We start from the raw sequence: 20,377 nt of genomic DNA, 5'->3' as shown, positions 1-20,377 counted from the left end.
CTCTATGTAGCAAAGAAGTATGTGTCTGAAAAATAGCTGGTTCTCGCACACGGAGTCCTATCATAGTCAGCCTTGAACAAGCTAGAGGATGTGGCTCCATTAGGGTTATGTAAATGTAAACATGGTCTGAACTGCAATGCTGTACAAAAGCAGAGGTCAGCAGCAGCATAAACCAAGGCTGGCTAAGCTGGCTCTCCAGATGTCCATGGACTGCAATTATCATGGTAACTGCAGTCCATGGACATCTGGAGAGCCAGTTTGGCCACCCCAGCATAAACTATCTCAAACATATGTGGACACATCGTCCCTGATCTTTCAAATGTCTTGCTAAGATGCATTCAAAAAATCGACAGAAGTTAAACATCCCTGCTCCTTTTTAATAGTAGCTGTTATTAAACTAAACGTTGTCTGTATCTCAACGGAAAGAGGAATGAATAAAACAGGATGCATGAAGACAACTGGGGCAGTTAGCTACACATTGCTTTTAATAACTTAGGTTAATTTGCATACTGAGTTTAAAGTGATTTCAGATAGATGCACAGTCACAGCTTGCTCTGGGAAATAAGCTCATTAACTTTCATATGTGACGCTCCTAATGCAACAGTCTTGGCTAGGGCTTGAGTGGGAGCTGTCCATGAGATATTACATGAATATCATCAGCAGATATTTAGGCTTTGAAACCACTCTATGTAACCCACGTGGCAAGTTAAAGTGCTTTTCTCTTTATTCTTTCAGAAAATATGCATGTCTGTTGAGTCCATTTCCCCTTCTTCTGCTCCATCCACCACTTGTAGCATTTTAGGACGATACAGAGGGAGGAGAAGCACATACTTAGCCAGCTGGGTAAACACGTCCTTTCATTGCATGGTTATTTATCTGCTCTTGAGCTGTAGCTGAAAGAGACGCCATTTTTAATTGAACCGTTCATGAGATTCCTCAGGTTCTCTCTGCTGAAGATGGTGTCCTGATCACTGTCAAATTCAGACTCTGATACCATCAGGCTGGAATTGTGTTCTGTACTTCTGTGTTTTATACCTGAGAGGAGAGGCAAAAAGACACTTTGGCAGACCTGTTCACTGTTCGATTTAGGGACATGTCATTCACAACATCAAGTAATAACACCCAAAATCCACTGGCCGCCTTGTCAGAATCTGCCATATTAGGCCCCAACTAAAGGTTGTGTATTTCCCTCTCCCCCTTCTCTTTCCCATATAACAGAAGAAATTGGGTAAATGTAGCTTTTTTCTGTTTTTCTGTTTAAAGGTTTTAAAACTTATTTAATAGAACTAAATTTTACCTTTCTTGCAATCTGCCCTGAGTTTCTGGAGAGATGGCAGAGAATAAATGCAGATATAAATAAATAAGTTCAGAGAGTCATGTCTTGTACACCATCATAAATACCAAAGTGTCACAGGGCTTTGATCTGTTCCAAAACTCTCTCCTGAAATATTGCTTGGGATTCCAAGTAGGCTCCCTGATTTATTTTGCCAGTCATGGGCCCATCAAGCAAGGGCAGTTCTGAAACTAGTTAGCTGCCCTTCACAAGAGAGCAAAAGGAAAGGGTGAGAGCCCTTAGAAACATGAACTCCTCAAGCCATGGATTTAAGTGTATAAAGTGGATCCGGGCAAAAGGCAGAGTGAGAGAGAGGCTCTGCTGTGCTTACAGGGATGACAGTTGTCCTTTCAAGCATTAAGTCACCAGGTAAGGGCAAACAGAAATTACAAAAAAAAAATACACATATGAGTTACAAATAGTTCCTTGATTATTGCCACTGAGCTTAGAAGAATTTTTTTTTAAAGTAATACCATATTTGGGCCTAAGCTCCATTCTCTCCTGGTCATCAATGTTATCCAAAATTGTGTATTTTCTTTTCTTTCTTATTTTGGTTCTCTTTCTGCTGGGAAATTTTAAAAAAGCAATGTCAATAGTTGTCCATGCACACCTTGCAAACTGAATATCCAGTTCAGTTCCTGGATTTACTTTCTTACAAGCAATCCAAAGACCAGACGCTGCAGACTACATCATCCAGAATCCCAATTTATCGGAGCCCTCCCCAAAAACGCCTCTTATTCTCTTCCATTTTGTCTGTCTTCCTTATGGGAGTGTGTGATGGCAGCCTGAAGCAGTTAATCCTCCCCCCCCCCGACAAAAAATAAGAAAGCCAGATAAATTCATTTAATATCACAGCCAGACAGGAATTTAACATTTGAGATGCTCATCTTCCTGAGAAGATGGCCAACCAGAGCTCTTGAAACTCATACTCCACAGAAGTGCTAACTTTTTTCTGTTTCTCCCATTCAAACAGCACCAAATTGGCATTGGGGTTATCCTCTTCCCCAAGCAGCAGTCATAATTGTGTCTGCTTCAAAAGTGGAGTCATTCCCACTAGGAGGGATTCGAACCCACTCTGGCCGAAGTCCCTTTGCTGAGCAGACTGACAAAGATGACCAGCTGGGTTTATATACCCCATTTTTCACTACCTGAAGGAGTCCCATAACATCTTACAAACACCTTTCCTTTCCTCTTCCTGCATAGACACCCTGTGAGGTCGCTAGTGCTGACAGAGCTCTGAGAGAACTGTTCTATGAGAACAGCTCTATGAGAATTGTGGTGAACCCAAGGTCAGCCAGCTGGCTGCATGTGGACAAGTGGGGAATCAAACCCAGTTGTCCCAATTAGAACCCGCTGCTCTTTAACCACAGGGTAGTCAACCTGTGGTCCTCCAGATGTTCATGGACTACAATTCCCATCCGCCACTGCCAGCAACCGCTGGCAGGGGCTCATGGGAATTGTAGTCCATGAACATCTGGAGGACCACAGGTTGACTACCCCTGCACTACGCCACACAGGCTCTCAGGGAATGACTGGTACGAAGATGACACAATGAGTGCCCCAGCTGACTGGAGATTTGAAGAGGAGTCTCCCAGCTGTCTGAGCAGCACCATAACTCTTTTGGCTGGGAGTGTGGCACCCACGAGGTTGGTATAGTTTACCTCCTGCAGCAGCAGATGCAGATCCATACCAAACCCACCATCAACACCATCAAAACGAAGGCAGACACCATCACGTAGGGTATACTCCATTCTAGGGGAAACCAAACATTTCAAAACAGTAATAGGCTGTATTAGTCCGCGGACATTCAAGGCCGCACACGCACAGGCCTGCTCTGTCCCACGCCCTTCCCCTGAAGGCTTCTTCCGTCCCCTGCTAACTCACCACAGTTACTCTCTCCATCATTCAGGTACCACTGGATCAAATTTTCCATCCAGAGTTGATAGCAAATGCAGCGCTTAGTGATGGGGTCACAATGTCCGTGGCCAGAGCACTTTAGAAGGCACGCTGCAATAGCAAAACATGAAATTGTAGGGACTGCCTTGGTGTTTGGGATTTCAACAACCGCATTTGGCTTTTGCACCTGCAAACGCACAGCATGATGTAGAGAGACACTCCAATGAGTCATTCATAGAAAGTCCACATCCAAACTACAAACAGGTGCTTTAATGCTCTGACCTGGATAGCCCAGGTAAGCAGAAGCTCATCAGATCTCGGAAGCTCGGCAGGGCCGGCCCTGGCTAGCATTTGGATGGGAGACCTCTAAGGATTTGGGTGGTGACTCCTCCATGGAACACTCGAGGTCACAATGTAGAGAAAGGCAATGGCAAACCGCCTTCCAACGTCCCTTGCCTGGCTGCCAGACTAGCCTGCTTAAAACAGGGAATGTCTCCCCTGTTGTCAGTCTGAAAAATATGTGCTCTGCCACTGTCCTACAGAACCACTTCTTTATTATTCATTATTGCATTTTCACACCACCCTGCTTACATATAGAGAGCCAGTGTGGTGTAATGGTTAGGAGTGTGGACTTATAATCTGACGAGCTGGGTTCAATTCTGCACTCCCCCACATGCAGCCAGCTGGGTGACAGCGCTGATAAAGTTGTTCTGACCGAGCAGTCATATCAGGGTTCTCTCAGCCTCACCCACCCCACAGGGTGTCTCATGTGGGGAGAGGAAAGGGAAGGCGACTGTAAGCCACTTTGAGACTCCTTCGGGTAGAGAATAGCGGCATATAAAAAACAACTCTTCTTCTTCTATAAACTAACTAGACTTCTTGTTTTTGACTGGGTGAAGCTAGATATGTACGAGGAGAAGGAGGAAGAGGAGGACCTGGTGCTTATATGCCACTTTTCTGAACCAGAAGGAGTCTCAAAGCAGCTTACAATCCCCTTCCTACAACAGAAACCCTGTGAGGTAGGTCTCAGCCCTGATATTACTGCTCAGTCAGAACAGCTCTATCAGCGCTGTGGCGAGCCCAAGGTCAGCCAGCTGGCTGCATGTGTGGGAGCGGGGGATCAGACTTGGCTCGCCAGATTAGGAGGCATTGCTCTTAGCCACTACACCAAGGTGACTAGAGGCTAGCCTGTAATTTGCCATCCAGGGTAGAATGTGTGACAACAATCCCATTGGCAAAGGCTCACACTAAACTTTTGTTAACTGCAGCATTGGCATGCATGACTCTCCAGCTCCCTGCTCAAAAGTAAAATTTAGGAATCCCGCCACAAACAAAAAATGACAAGAGGAAAGACACACTCAGGCCTACATAACAACTAAATACACATCCAAACATCTGTCGTGTTGCTGTGCCAGGACTAACAAAGATCACTGGAAGTAGCACGGAAGACATACCAGCCGTGTCAACGCGCAGCACCTTGAAAAGCAGGAAATCCGGCTTCTCTTTCAGGAGCTGCAAGCGGAGCATCTGCACCACGTCCGAAGCCTTGGCTACTTTGACAGGATGCCCCTTCTGCACGTAGAACACAACAGCTGTGCTGGAGAAAGGGAGGGCAGGCTGCAATGATGGAGTGGGGTTGGCAACTCTGTCAGAGATGCCGTGTAGCCTGCCAAACCAAGGTTCTAGTCTCTACAAAATTCAGACGCTTTGCCCCATTAGGCTAAAGCCTATATGACAAATCTACCCGAAAAGGAGGATCTTCTGGCACAGCGTTAGAAAATCCCTTTTAAAATGAGCACAGTTACAACAATATTTAGCATGTTCTAGAGGCCACGACACTGTATAGGTGCACAGGGGTGGGGAAAAACCACCTTGATTATTTTTACCTTTTGTTGACAAGCAAACTTCAATGAACAGACTACACTAGTTGTTACCTTAACAATTCATGGCAACTTTTTCAAAAGCAACCACAGCTTGGGTGGTCATATCAGGCCACACTTTTAATTGCTTTATAAATTATGCAGCCCATTCTTGCATGGGGGGGGGGGACACTGACATTCATCTAGTTCCCAACACCAGAGTACTCATCACTAAAATGAAGCATCCTGGGTAGGAGCCCACCGGCTTTTCCACTCAGTTGCAGCCCACCCCCTCTTTCAGTTAGCCCCTGTCACACATGGCTTTTGTCCATGGTGGTCCTACAATCCCCTGAGCTACCTTTGGTGACCTAAGAGCAGGGGTAGTCAACCTGTGGACCTCCAGATGCCCATGGACTACAATTCCAATGAGCCCCTGCCAGCAAACGCTAGCAGGGGCTCATGGGAATTCTAGTCCACAAACATCTAGAGGACCGCAGGTTGACTACCCCTGCCTAAGAGGACCCCCTCCTTCTTTGTCACCAGCAGTGGAATCCAACCCTCTAAAAGTCTCTAGTGATTTGGGATATTTCTGTCTATCGCATTTTCTCCCCAAGAGTTTGTCCTCCTCCATTTTATCCTTGTGGAACCTTGAGAGGCAGGTCATGCTGAGAAGAGCAATGGGCCAAAGTCATCTTGCAAGACTCAAATCTGGGTCTCAGAATCTGAGGTTCAAACTACTACAGGCCACGGGATCTCCGTATGTCTTTGTACCTGATGTCAGAATAGGCATGGATCCTCCGAACTTTTATGTCTGACTCTAAGACATTCAATAGCACGGCAAGCTGTCGCACAAGTACACCTTTCTGTTGCTCAGTCAACCAGCCAGCTCCAACTTGCAATATCAGCTCCACCAGGCCATTTTTCTTCGGGTCTGAAAAGGCAGAAAAGTCAGGCTTCTTTCAGATCATGGCAAAGGCTCCCTTCATAACATTTCCTGGGAGTTTCAAAAGCAGAAATAATAATTTAAAAACAAGGGAAAGACATATTCCATGCGTAAATTTATCACATTTTGGGTAATAATTATGTTCTCAGATACAGCATCAGAAGTTTAGAGCAAAGAGCTTTTCTCCAGTATCTCTACAGCCTCACTCCAGATTTATTTATTTGTTTGTTTGTTTGTTTATTTATTTATTTTCCGCCCTCCCCAAAGGCTCGGGGCAGTTCACATAAAACAGAACAGAAACAATACAGATATCTTAGATTAATAATAGTGAATGAAGTGAAACAACAAGCAACATGGAACCGTAGAAAATTAAACATTAAAGTAACTCATACTGATAGCCCAGTGGGTTGGGCAGAACTGCAGGGGGTGCCATAGGAGGGGGCTCAGGAGGAGGGCCCTTGGGAAGTGGTGGTACAGGTCAACCTCAAACATGTACATGGAAATATCAGTTTATCAGTTTAGCAACACCAAATGGTAAAATATAGCAATGTGTACCCTGTGGGGCCCTTTGGTAGCAAGCCAGAGGCCAACTATGATACCTACCACAGCAGCACCACTGCTATTCCCAGTGGCCACCATCTCCCTGCTTAGCGTCTGAGTTCTGACGAGACTGGGCACACCTGGGCTATCCAGGTCAGAGTCCTCACAGTACTAGATCACCATTAACTACGACAACTACACCAGAATGCCAAGAACATTTGAACAGGAGGAAGCAGAATTTTAGCTCAAGAACAGGACAGAGGGCTTGTCTTTTTCTGTTAGAGCTACCCCTTGCAAAGGGGTCTCAAGCAGTGCCATTGTTCCCTCAGGGACTTAAAAGTCAAAGGAAAGCAACAAGGCTTCTGAGAGTACTATATTTCATATCTGTTTTTGGAGCTTGCCTTGAACAGCAATGGAGATTCAAACTAACAAAGGGAAACAGTCATCCACTTGGGAGTCGGTGGGAAATCTCCCCACACATACACACCCAAGCACACCCACCCACAAGTATGGAGCTAGGATTGCACCGAAAACAGCATCCTAGCCTAGCAAGACCTTTGTCCTACTGCCTATGGGGGGAACCAAAGGAAGGCTCTGGACAGAATGCAGCGTGCGAGCTAGAAATGTCTCTTTAAAGATCATACCAGGCTGCACTTCCACTATAGCAGTGTCAGTGTCTGATTCTCCTCTGCCATCGGTGACTTTCAAGTGAAATGTATAGATCCCTTCCACAAGATTGGTGACCCGCAGGACTGCCTCGCGGTCTGAACCATGTATCACATCCTGCAAAGAGTCAAGCTTCAGATTCACTGGAACTCAAGAGAGCAATCGTCGGACAGCTGCCCATAATCGTAACGCTTTCACACAACACAAAGCTAGCCCCACACAGCCTTCAATGGTGGCTGCTCATCTCCTCAGATTCATGAGTTTGGGTTTCTTTTATTTCCCTTTTAAAGATGGAGAATTGAGACTTCTAATGGGATGCCCAGAGCTAGTCACTCCAGGTCCAAACCCAACTCTCCATTCAATAGACTGTATTGGATCCGAGCACACGTATCAATGTAAGTAAGGGGTAAAACGAATGGAAATTGGAAATATAAACTTAACAACTGGAAACAGGAAAAGATCGATTTAAAAGTGACCGGCTTGATGGAAGGCGGAGCCATGGCACTTGGATAGCTCGAATACTTCGAGCTCCTGTTCCACTGAGGGTCAATCGCTGCTGTGATTGACAGAATCGGGTTTTGGGTACGCTAACCCACCCATAAATCTTCTCAGGAATTCCTTGTGAATCTCTGGGGCCTCTCTGTTCCGCAGGGAAATTAATCTCCCACTGGAACGTAAGCTCAGTGTGCACAGGGTCCAGCAAGCGCCGTCCGCCATCTTAAAATCTTTTTTCCTTTTCCTCCTTTTTCAACTCTGCAATCTACAAAGCTTATTTTAATCTACAAAACTAATTGGATACCTCCCAGCAAGACCTTCGACTCATCACAACTCCGGAGTGAAAACATCTGGCAGACATCAGATCGAGCCTACAAACAGTGAGTGGGGTTTCCCTCGGCACCCTCTTCCCTGGAATGAACTTTCGGCGTGGAGAGTTGCTCTCGCTAATCCAAACAAGCCAGAGTGACAGGAAGACTATTTATTACCACTGAGGGGGTGAAACTGCCAAATTCCAAGATATTGAGTCATTAATCAACGCAGAGATGCAAGTGCTTTCCTGCTTCTCCGTCTTTACTTTTCCCCCCGTTTCTGGCTCTGCTTGATGCCACCTCATTATGAGGCAGGCTAATTTTCTTTTCTAAGCAGAAGAAGGACTTAAATTAACTCAAACTAATAAGTAACAGCTCTTATCGCATCTGTTTTTGTCTTCGAAGATAAGAGAGATTAGAGCCGTGAAATCTCGCGAGAACTAAGCCTTAGAGACATTCCTTTAATTCAAAACAGACTGTTGCTTTCGTTAGGACTCTGTAGGACCTCTACTGGTTATTTGCAAAATTGCAAATATATTTTGGAAACAACATATGCATAATTGATAAAGTCTAACAAAATTCCAAACCTGGAACATGTTTTCGTTTAAAAAATTTGCATATCTTCTAGAGAAACAAACACAAGACCTGAAAGAATCTATAAATGGCTCACTTAAAAATATGCTCATGGAGTTTAAAGGCATTAAGGAAGAAGTCTCTAACAGGAATGATGAACCAATAGTAGTGGCTGATGATAGCTCTAAACAAGGTGGAAAATTACCAGCAGAAGAGGAATCTGAAATTATGGAGATGGAAAAGGGGATGTCAGAGTCTTGCAGCTCAGATAAGGACACCCTACCTGAGAAGATATATAGCCACTCCAAAGCAACAATACACAAGAATCAATTAAAAGACATATGGATCTGCGGTGAAAGCAATCGATTGAAAGGAGTTTCATGGAAAAACATCTGTACTGATATTGGAGTCCAGGAGGTACAACTGCTTCAAGATTTATCGATGTATACTCCGAGGGAAAGACTACAACTGTACCTTCCCAGCCAAAGACAGAACATTAGTCAACGGGAGCCATAAGACGTAATAAGCCTCGAAATGAGACCCCCTTAAGAAGCTTGGGGAATGGAAATGTAACACAGTGGTTGAAATTCTTTTCCTCTTTTACCTCCTATATGTAGCCATATAGGCAATATAACTAGTTAAGAAGTTAATCTGGGGTCTAAGATCTTTTAAGTAAGCTGAATTTGTATTAATAAATCTAATTTCGCAGTGTCTACCAGCCCAAAATCAAAGCATAACTAAAAGGAGACACCTAATGGAATGGGCTTACATTATAGTGTGGGGTTTTAGATTTCCTATGATAGCTGAATTTGAATTATCTAACATATCTCTGTAGTGACTTTCAGCCTAAATTTAAAGCATAACTAAAAGGAGGTTTCTAACTGAGGAGGTGTAAATATAACTAACGAAAAATTTATTCTACTAATTAATGAAGACTCCATTTTATTATTTCTGGTATTAACAATGTACACTTATATATATTTGTTTCCCTTCTTTCTGTACAACTAAGCAGGCTTATTTTCTTTTTCCTTTTTCCCTTTCTCTAGTGGAAATGTGGAGGGCTCTAGGACTACGTTAAGTATAAACTGTTTATGATTGTTAAAAATATCAGAAACTATGCAAACAAATGTTGAAATGATGGTAACAAAGTAGACTTCTCTTTTTAAATGTGGTGTAAACGTGAAAAAGTCTATAAAAAGTCTATAATCTTTGGGTAAAAGTCCATGATATTGTAGCCAGTTTTATAATCTTAAATGGAGAGAAGAGGGTTTTTAAGATTGAAACGGGGAACCAAAATGTTTTTCCACAGTGCTTCCTAACCCACATACAGAGCTTCTTCTTCTATGCGACGACGGCAGCAAAACTAGAATTGGCCAAGAAATGCAAAACGCAAGAACTACCCTCGACAGAAGACTGGGTGAATAAACTAGCTGATCTTGCCAAGATAGCCAAACTGACACTAATAGTTAATGGAAGAATAGAAGAGGCCTTTCAAGAACAATGGGGCCCTTACCTGAACTATTTATAAAAGGGATTAAAATGGGGAACCAAGTGTATCAAACGAAGAGCATAGCTCTCCTTTTCTGTATTAACAATGTAGATTGCATGTATCTCACTGTCTTCAACTCTGGAAAATAAAATAAAAACTTTCTATAAAAAAAAAAAAAAAAAAAGTGACCGGCTTAATAGACTTACTCCTGCAGCGGGACTCTGACCATCCCGAGTCCAGAGATAGGAAACAATTCCCTGGTCATCAGTAGACTGTGAAGCATCCAAAACTATAGAATTATTGGGAAGGACAAGGACATGTTTGCCTCCTGCATAAGCTTGTGGAGGCCGGTTGCTTTCTAAACAACAAGAGAGTAAAGAAAGGGAGAAATTCATTTTTTTAAAAATCAAAACAAAATGAAAACCATCAATTGCTCCTAGATGTCTTGCTCCATAGAAGCAGATATTCAGCATGTAAGGGAGACGTCAAAACAAACACCGAAATAATTTCTGTGGACAAGCTGGCTGCCTGCCCTGATCAACGTCCATCGCAGGAAGCAAAACCATGACTCACAAGAGTCTCCTCTGAGAACTGAGGCAGAGAGGGCACACAAGCCACAACCCACCAGCTGACCAGTGATCAATCTCAGGCAGTTTCCATAGTGCTGGGATTCCGTCAAAGAGTGCTGATGATATTTCCTTGTTCTTAAACAAAACAGCATAAACAGGATTGCTTCCCTCCCTCTCCCCACAACAGATCCCATAGATCTGTTCTACTGAGCGGTAATTGCATCAGAAAAGCTTATTGCATCAAGGAAAGGCTCTTTGTGCTGGAGGAAGGCACCATTGCTAAGCAACATGGATGTGGGGGACCCAAATCCATCATCTCTCGGGGTAGCCTACTTCACAAGGCTGCTATGATAACAGGGTGGTGGAGAACACCCTGCATTGTGGTTCTCAACCTTTTGGGACCTGTGGGATCCTTTGGAATTCTCACACATCATGGTGTGCTCAGCCACAAAATGGCTGCCACAGCAAACTTTCAGTCACATGGTAAAGGCTCTTCTGCTGTGGTTTTAGCTGCTACCAAAGTAAATTTTTAATAATCTGCACAGCCAATCAGAAGCCTTGTTTGGACAGTCACTTGGTGGGCACCAGGGTCCCTATAAGAAGAAGAGGAACTGGTTTTTTAATACGCCATTTTCACTGCCTGAAGGAGGTTCAAAGCAGCTTACAATCACCTTCCTTTCCTCTGCCCACAGAGGTAGGTGAGGCTGAGAGAGCTCTATGAACACTACTCTATGAGAACAGCTCTAATAAATCCGTGACAAGCCCATGAGCCATGGGAATTGTAGTCCATAGACATCTGGAGGGCCGCAGTTTGACTACCCCTGCCCAAGGTCACCTAGCTGGCTGCATGTGGAGGAGAAGTGGGGAATCAAACTCGGTTCTCCAGATTAGAATTCACCGTTCTCCAGACTAAAGTCTCAACACCCAGCAATAAGACATGCTCAAATTCTGCATTCACCAAAATTCAATCCAGCGAATGAATGGTTGCAAACATGGATGAAATCAGTTCCACCTGGTATTTGTAACCTGATAAACACCAACGAGAGGCCACAGCATTTGGCTTGCCGCATAAATTACAGAAGACAGCTAATAGAATACAAACAGGCTTTGGCAGTGGTGCAAACCTGTGGTTTAAATGGGGCAAAATATCAGGTCCCGAATGTGATTGTGGGATAACCCACCAAACTATTTCCTATCTGCCCCAGGAATGTGAGCATTGTGCTTTCCAGGGAGATGTGACGGAGCTCTTTGTACTCTCCCCAACTGCGAATGAACGGATCGCAGACCTAGATATCACTAGGGGGATTGCTCAATCTGTCTGCAGAACCATTGCACCTACTTGCTTGCCAATCTTATACTAATATACACTTCCTGTCTGTAACACCATCATACGATAAATAATAATAAATCAACTAATTAATGATAACTCCTCCCCATGGCGAGGCCACTGGGTTTACCTTCCTTTACGGTCACAGAAAGCGTGGCGGTGCTGCTGAGTCCTTGACTGTCCTTGACGGTCAGTCTGAAGTGATACGTTCCAGCCTGGAGACCCGAAATGGTGGCAACCGCACTGTCGACATTCTCCATTCGCAAAGCGGCCGGCCCACTGCAAGAAAGCCAAGGAAGCCCCACCCTCAGGTTCCGATTGAACACATTCAGATTCGTATGCAAAATTAAGACAAACATTGCTGCTTTGGCGTCCGATTTGCTTGCGGCCTGGCGAGCTTCTTGATGCGGGAAGAGTGAGACGCGGCGGCCGTTTGCGCAGAGCTGCCGCACATGCGCGGCACCCAGGCCACCAGCCCCCCCCCCAACCCCGCAGGCAGTCCCCAGCCTTACAAAGGGTGGGGGCCGCTGGCATAAAGTACCAACTTAACCATTTGATGGACTCCTTGTGATCCCCCTAAGTCTGGAAGGTGTTTCCTTTACACCACTGTTATGGATAAGGCCTGCTCACGGGTTTAAACTGGATCAATTCTTGTGGCCAGGCGGAATAGGAAAAGGAGCAGTGGACTCTGGGGAGTTGTGGCCACCATTGGCTTATTTGGAGAGGCTGTCATGCTGCTTCCTGCAGCCAGCCCACATTTGACCAGCAAACCTGACAGTACAGCTCTAATTTGGTCTGTAATGCATGTTTAAAAGAAGAGGTATTGAGAGAGGCTGTCCACCCACCATACTGCCAACCTGGAGGGCGGGGGTTTCAAGGAGTCTTCATCACTTCTGACAATCTTAACAATGTTGTGGAAGAAATATTCACAAATGCCTATGAGAGCACTAAGCAGTAATCCCTAAAAGGGGGGGGGGTCATCCCCAACACAATGCATTTTAGTCATTTAATTGAACTCTATTAATGTATAAACTTGGCAGTTTGTATTGGCTTGGATCCAGACTGAACATTTCCATGGGTGCAAAGATTTCCACCACTGGAATGTGATCCTCCTGCCTCCCCTTGTCATGGTAGCCTAATGTCCCTTGCAAAGCTCCTCCCAGGAGCAGGATTGGGGAGGGGGTATTGGATCTCAGGCTCTTGCAGCAGAGGTCGGGAAAAATCTCACTCCATGGATAGAACATTACTCTGGATTGAACCTACAGCCATTAAAAAGCAATCGATACAGTTGAAAGATCTGTGAAAATTGAATTGCACTTGATTTGCTCTGTCTGAACCCCTTACAAACACTCCCCTTAGGCAGGCTTTTCAAGTTCCTTCCCTCTTCATGTCACAGAGTACACTCAAAGATAAAAACCTTCAATGAAATACCTGATATTCTCCCAGTGATAATAAACAATGCCAAGATCATCAGTACTCTGACTTCCATCTAGGATAGTGCTTTGGACAGGAAGTGTTAACTCTTTATCTGGACCAGCCACAGCTCTTGGAGGACTATTTTCTGTAAGAAAAAATAGCCAGCAAATCCATCACATTCCCTAGTCAGTCAGCCGCTGGTAGGGGTAATCTATCCCTAAAATGGCAAGGGCAATCTGTCACTAATCCCCTGTTTACAGGTCCTTTCCTGCATACTTTCATAGATTAAATAATCAAACACTCAGGTGCTGCTTTATGCAAGCGTGATTAAACCTTTTACCATCTGTTTGGACAAAGGGAAGGTTTAACAACCCTCCTCATGTGGAATGGAGAAGAAGGAGAAGGAGGAGGAGAAGAAGGAGAAGGAAGAGGAGGAGGAGAGAAAGAAAGAAAGAAAGAAAGAAAGAAAGAAAGAAAGAAAGAAAGAAAGAAAGAAAGAAAGAAAGAAAGAAAGAAAGAAAGAAAGAAAGAAAGAAAGAAAGAAAGAAAGAAAGAAAGAAAGAAAGAAAGAAAGAAAGAAAGAAAGAAAGAAAGAAAGAAAGAAAGAAGAGTTGGTATTTATATGCTACTTTTCTCTACCTGAAGGAGGCTCAAAGCGGCTTATAGTCACCTTCCCTTTCCTCTCCCCACAACAGACAACCTGTGAGGTGGGTGAGGCTGAGAGAGCCCTGATATTCCTGCTCGGTCAGAACAGTTTTATCAGTGCCGTGGCGAGCCCAAGGTCTCCCAGCTGGCTGCATATGGGGGAGTGGGAATTGAACCTGGCCTGCCAGATTAGAAGTCCACACTCCTAACCACTACACCAAGCTGGCTCTCTCTAGCAGTTTTCCATTAGGTAGTTTTTGCATTAATTAAAATGGAAAAAAGAATTATACTTTACACATTATGATTTCAAAGGTAAGGGGGGGAATGCTACTCATTTGCATTTTATAGTGAAGACAAATTGCTTGGCATTCAGTTTTCCCAGTGGGGGAGGAGACTGGACCGCCTACTCCAGGTGGCTCAGATGGCCTGTGCCCACCACTATTGTCCTGGTTGCTGCTCTTTAATTGCTTCAGGGAAATTTGGGCTGGAACCAGGACAGGCAGCGAACAGTGGGTAGGTCCAAGGTGGGATGCGAAGTGAACACACTGCCAATTCTCCCTGACATACAGCCATCATCATTTTATTTTTCTATCCGTATCTCCTCAAATCATTCTCAGCATGAATAAAGCACAACAATTCAATTTAAAAAAGTATCCACTGTAACAGAAAAGCAAAGAAACACGGGGAGGGTGAAAGAAAAACTGAATTTTAAAATCGTGCCTAGCCAAAACAAATCCTCCCACACAGGAAGAGCAGTTTGGTTCCTCTTAACAGTAGGGAAGGGAGGAACTGAAGAGATTTCCTAGGAAAAGGGACATGTCTTCTTCTGCCTTCCTTGGATCTTGCATCCAGATGGCAACAGGGGCACTGCACTGGCTGACAGGCCAGTCTGCATATCCAGGGCCCAGGTGTATGAGGCTGACTTTGGCTCCCTCCCTTCTTTCCACAGCTCTCTCATGCAGGATGGTCCATTTAACATGGCCATAGAAGTGCCCCATGCAGTATGCACCTTTAGCCCGTTAGGCTGGCCTCAGTGCTCAACCACAGCTCAGTCCACAGAAGGGGTATGTCTGGCTGGCAGGCTACCTCTCCCTCCTATCCTGCACCCCTCCCACCTAGGAGGTGGAAAGAACCAAAGAACCAATACATGACTCTTTAACATATGGATGTTCTGTGGAGTGAAAGATGTTTCAAATGTGCCTACCAGGCCTCACAGTCACCGTGACTTCGGCTGTGGACCATTGATCTGCAGAATCAGTAGCTGTCAGTTGGAACGTGTAATCTCCTTCTTGCATTGCAGACAACTGGAGGTATGGAGTCTGCGTCCCCTATGCAATTGGGGAGGGGAGAGAGAAGAAAATCCAGAAATAAGAAAAATGTTAACAGTAAACAAACAAACAAACAAAAAACAGTAAAAACAGTAGTGAGAGTTAACAGTAAAAAAAAACTGAAGTGGAAAACAAATGTAACTTTTTAATCAGCCTAACAAATGACTATTCTGGACCATCTAGTCCAAATAAATGAATAGCTAATCTAAAAATGGATCTAAAAGAAAAGTCATGGTTCATACTTATTGTTCCAAGGAAATTTTAGAATAATGTGCACTGATATTACATTCACTGCTAAACCTTAAGAGAGTTCATCAGTACATTCCCTGCAAAGGCATACCCAATTGCATTTGTCTTACAAAACCTCATCCCTCTTGGAACGTTCCCCAATATTTCATTGTGGCTCAGTCTGCATTGGCTGGTAAAAGATATGCGTCGCACATGCTAAGGAGACTGCGATATACAAGATCAGTTCAAGCCAGGGGAACAGGGAACCGTATACTTCAGTTAGCCTGAGGTCTACAAATAAGACAGTTTTTGTCACTTACTAAAATTATATCATTATTTCACAATCACATTAATAAACCTGCAACTATTCAGCAAAATATTCAGCAAATGCTTTGGATCAACATTTAGGAAGTGAATGTGATCAACCTGCTCAATTTTACTGGTTTTCTTTGGTAAAAAAAAGAGTTTGCTTAAACACAAAGGGCTTTCTCCTAAGATAAAAAGGTAGGCCCTATAATCTTTGTGGGATATTTCTCATAGTCCCCCAACCCCTTTCTGAGTTCAACAGAATTCTGAAACTTCTGGCTGCAAAAAGAATCAAAACCAGTGGTCCAATATAAACAAGATCTTCTTCCACTCACCTGCATGACCACCTCTTTGCTTTTACTTTTAGGACTCAAGGACCACTTGTAGCTCACAATCTCATGATCGTCATAGCTCTGGTTTCCACTTAATATGACAGAGTTTTGAGGCAAATGGATTACTTGATTGGGTCCTGCACTGGCAACAGGAGGATGATCTACGGGTTTGCTGACTATCAAAGAAGCTGTAGTGGAGTTTGCAGCTCCATCCGAGTCTACAACCGTCAGCCTAAGAAGGAAAAAGATATGGGGAATATTTTGGTGTGGGCTTTGTCTTCTAAGCCCAAACGTTCAACCATGCTGGATTCTTCTACATTAAGCATGATTCTGACATAGGATTGATTAACTAGCAGGTGGAAGGGCATATCTCGCCATTAATAAGTTAGGCTGCACTTTTAGTTGCGTATAAGGAAAAACAGAAGAACCTCTCTCCCAAGGGGAGCCTCTGCATCAGTCTTGTAGTATCTGGGGAAGGAGTGGACAGACCTCCAAGTGGCTGCCTTACAAATTACTTCTAAGGACAGAAAGGATCTGTAAGCTCTGAGAGAGTGTGCTGTAATGCCCAAAGTAGGACCTGGAAGCACATCTATCTGCCCTGAAGGCAGGGCTGAAATCCAAGAGAAAAGCCCCTCCCTTTAGGATTAGCTCAAAGATTGGTGATCCTTTCTACCTGTAGGAAGGAGCTTGAGACCGCCCCACCTGTGACCATCGGAGAACAAACAATTATGCCATGCACTTTCCAGAACAGCAAAATGCTTCTGGCCAATCCACCTCACAAAGAAAACTTCAGGGTTCCCATTCATTCCTTACTTATTACATGTTTGTCTCTTCAAGAAGCTGAGGGTAGCAGATATGGTTATGTCCACTATCATCTCGGTGAGGTATGTTAGGCTGAGAGAGAATGACTGGGTCAACATAACCCAGTACATTTTTCATGGCTAAAACTTGACCCTGGATCTCTCCAGTCCTAGTCTAACATTGCTGTCCGAAACAGAAGTTCATTTCCAATGACTTAAATATTATACTCTGTCTAGGACTGCCACTACTTTCTTTAACTACTACTAATGCAGAAAAGAAGGTAGATTGCTCACCTGAAGGTGTAATTGCCAGGAACGAGGTCAGACAGATGTAAAATTGCTGTATCTGCAGATATTTTTTGTTTTCTCAGAGGACCTTCAACTTCCTCCCAGTGATAACTTACTATGTTGGTATCATCCATACTTTCTACATTCAAGGGAAATGCCAGTTTGAGAAATTAACAAGCCAGTATCACTCTGAGCAATTCTATTTATACTGAAAAGCAGCGCTAATCTGGTACTTACGATTCCCATCAATAGAAGCAGATGTTGTGGGGAAAACGATCTCTTGCACTCTGGGAGATGCAACAGCGACAGGTGATTGATTGATTTTGATGGCTGTGCAAAGATCAGAAACAGAGCATGGTGGTTTATGACATGAAGCTGGGGGGGAGGAATCATGGTGTATGCTGCAACGGTTAAGAGTAGCAGTTTCTAATCTGGAGAGCTCAGTTTGATTCCCCACTCGTTCTCCACAGGGAGCCAGATGGGTGACCTTGGGCCAGGCACAATTCTCTTAGAGTTCTCTCAGCCTCACCTATCTTGCAAGATGTCTGTGGTGGGGAGAGGATGGGTAGGTGATTGTATGCTGCTTTGAGACTCCTTTGGGCAGTAAAAGGCAAGATACACAAAACAGCTCTTCTTCATGGATCTCCATTTTATTTTATTATTGATTATATTTATATACTGCCCTCCCCTGAGGCTCAGGGCCTATCATATTGAGATAGTGGTGTGGCTTTCTATAGCCTCCTCCCCACAAAAAACAACAACAACACTTCAGCTATTGCCTACGATGATTGACTCCTTAAGCAGCAGGTTTAAAAACAGACTTTGAATGAAAATCAAAGGGGAAAAGAACCCTGATCTGTTGAAGTCTGAGGACGTATCCTCTCGATAAGATACATTTCAAATGAGAACTGTACAGGGAGACAAGGGGTCAGAATGCAAACGTTAAAACTGAAGGGACAAGAAAAAGAAGCCCTTAGTTCTTTCCAAAAGGTGAGTATGCCAATACACCCCAGTGCACTTGCTAATTTTAAAAGAGCAGCTCCAAGATAGAAGGAAAGGGAGAGGGGCTTGTGCACACACCCTACTGGCCCTTGAACATAGTTACACAAGAAAGAGTTTTCTACTCTGCTTGCCTCTAGTGCTGACCCTTTGCCTTTACTAAGTCTCGGCACAGCAGTTTTGTTTCTGTCCTGAGAGAGAGAGAAAAAGAGAACTCAAAAATATCCACACTGGCAGTGTTTAACTCAGGGGAAAAGTGAGCAACCACCATATACGGGATTGAGAGAGAGAGAGAGAGAGAGAGAGAGAGAGAGAGAGAGAGAGAGAGAGAGAGAGAGAGAGAGAGAGAGAGAGAGAGAGTTTCCTTAAAACAGGAAAGGAATGCAACTACCTGCTACAAATATCTGACTGTTCCTTGTTATCTGCTATCATTCAAAAATAATGAACTGGCATACAGGTATGAAAAAGCAGGAGCTTAGTCCAGTTCTCTGGCACACTGATTTACCTGGCTGGACAGTGACATTTACAAATCCTTCTCCAAATGCTTTTTCTGAAGAAACAGCCACTCTGAAGACATAGACGCCAACTGGCAGCTGAAACAGAGGGGTTTCTTTATTCTAAGTATCCAGTGACATTCAGAATTTCACAACGGCAGAGCATGAATTTTCCAAGATGTGCATCTAGAAGCACACTCAACAAGATGAAAGCATAAAATAAATGTATGAGCATCCTGTCTGTCAGTAAAGGAGAAATGACTGGGGGGGAGGGTGAGCAACCATCATTTGCAGTGATGGGCAATCGGTCTTTTTTTTTTCTTCTTTCCTTTCCTTTTCCTGGCTGTAATATTCTTTTGGACATCTGGCTACATTTGCATTACGAGCCAGAGGTAAAAACCACCCTTAGTATCCCCTAACCCCTATCGTGGCAATTCTTATATCCTGAGAAGGCCTCACATGTACAGTTGAACTGAGATGAACGGCAGGAAAAGCTACTTTTGCCTCTGATCCTGTGCACAGCCACCTTTTATCAGTAAAGGTAAATGCATTTGTTCAATGTTAGCCAGGAAGGTCCTGGAACAAGCAAATGTGTCCCTTTGCCAAAAATGAACCAAACATGCATATTTTGGGGGTATTAAATATATATTTGAGATCTTAACCCAATGTATATCAAGGTTCACATTCAGACCAACAATTTTTTTTAAAAAAGAGGAATAAGCTTTTTTTAAACAGGAAAAGTACTGTTTTCCCTAACCCCAAACTGCCATGATGGTTATTAGTCCCATGGAGTAATTATTGCCCTCTCAGGGCCACTACAAACCAGGGAAATGTTGCATGTGCATGTGCATGCGCGCACACACACACATATTGCATGCTTATACATTGAGTTGCCTTGGGAAATGTGCAGCTGCCACCCTATTACAGCCCTAAATCTCTGACACTGCAGCTGAATTGGGTCAAAAGGCTCATAAATTAGGGGTAAATGCTAAATGTGTAGTGTACAATGTGCAACCTTTGGTGGCTCATTCAATTGGCTTCAACTTGGCATTGAATTTGACTAAACCAGTGTTGTCAGCAAATACTGGAGTCATTTCAAGTTCACAGGTGCCAATCGCTATATTTTCAAAAACCTGGCATTTTTACAGACATTGCCCTCATTTCAACAGGGATGAGTCTGCTGACTCCAGCATGTACAACAGATATAACACAGCTTTCCCAAAGAAAATTCTTAAACATTCAACATGCCTTATCCATAAGCAGGTAGATGTTTCCAAAGGCCTTGCTCTGATTAAGTCTTGAATGTGATGATGCACTCACTTACTTGAGAAAGTTTCACAGTCGGTGTATGCCTGCCCTCCATTTCACCATCATAGTCATCAGGGTGACTGATCAAACTCCATTCATAACTATAGGATGCTTCTGAAGGAGAGAAAACAGTACCAGATGAGGACCAGATTACTGCTGTCTGCAGCAGTGGTGTTCTGTATTCTTGGTGCTTGGGGGGCAACGGTGGACCTCGTGATGGAACCTGGGTTTT

General features: G+C 43.9%; 1 protein-coding gene across 6 annotated transcripts in view; it reads right to left on the bottom strand.

Annotated features, from left to right (window-relative positions):
• Positions 1–463: 463 nt before the first annotated feature.
• The window catches only part of KIAA0319 (KIAA0319 ortholog), a 33,899-nt gene continuing 13,985 nt past the window's right edge, over positions 464–20,377 (bottom strand). For 2 of the 6 annotated variants that reach the window (XM_077353009.1, XM_077353014.1), the window contains 16 exons: positions 20,162–20,259; positions 18,849–18,936; positions 17,582–17,674; positions 17,351–17,483; positions 16,260–16,488; positions 15,267–15,390; positions 13,433–13,562; positions 12,132–12,280; positions 10,312–10,463; positions 7,216–7,354; positions 5,860–6,019; positions 4,684–4,826; positions 3,218–3,340; positions 2,995–3,085; positions 1,807–1,898; positions 464–1,035 (listed from right to left, as the gene is read on the bottom strand). In XM_077353009.1, the coding sequence (XP_077209124.1) occupies positions 869–1,035; positions 1,807–1,898; positions 2,995–3,085; positions 3,218–3,340; positions 4,684–4,826; positions 5,860–6,019; positions 7,216–7,354; positions 10,312–10,463; positions 12,132–12,280; positions 13,433–13,562; positions 15,267–15,390; positions 16,260–16,488; positions 17,351–17,483; positions 17,582–17,674; positions 18,849–18,936; positions 20,162–20,259 (2,111 nt within the window). In that variant the 3' untranslated portion in view covers positions 464–868. Of the gene's footprint in view, positions 1,036–1,806; positions 1,899–2,994; positions 3,086–3,217; positions 3,341–4,683; positions 4,827–5,859; positions 6,020–7,215; positions 7,355–10,311; positions 10,464–12,131; positions 12,281–13,432; positions 13,563–15,266; positions 15,391–16,259; positions 16,489–17,350; positions 17,484–17,581; positions 17,675–18,848; positions 18,937–20,161; positions 20,260–20,377 lie in introns of those variants that run through there. The other 4 variants (XM_077353011.1, XM_077353010.1, XM_077353012.1 and 1 more) reach the window with 4 other exon arrangements.

This window comes from Paroedura picta, chromosome 9, assembly GCF_049243985.1.
Source record: "Paroedura picta isolate Pp20150507F chromosome 9, Ppicta_v3.0, whole genome shotgun sequence".
Classification (NCBI taxonomy): Eukaryota; Metazoa; Chordata; class Lepidosauria; order Squamata; family Gekkonidae; genus Paroedura; species Paroedura picta.
The sequence above is the reverse complement of the archived record's forward strand: the minus strand, read 5'-3'. Positions and strand labels throughout refer to the sequence as shown.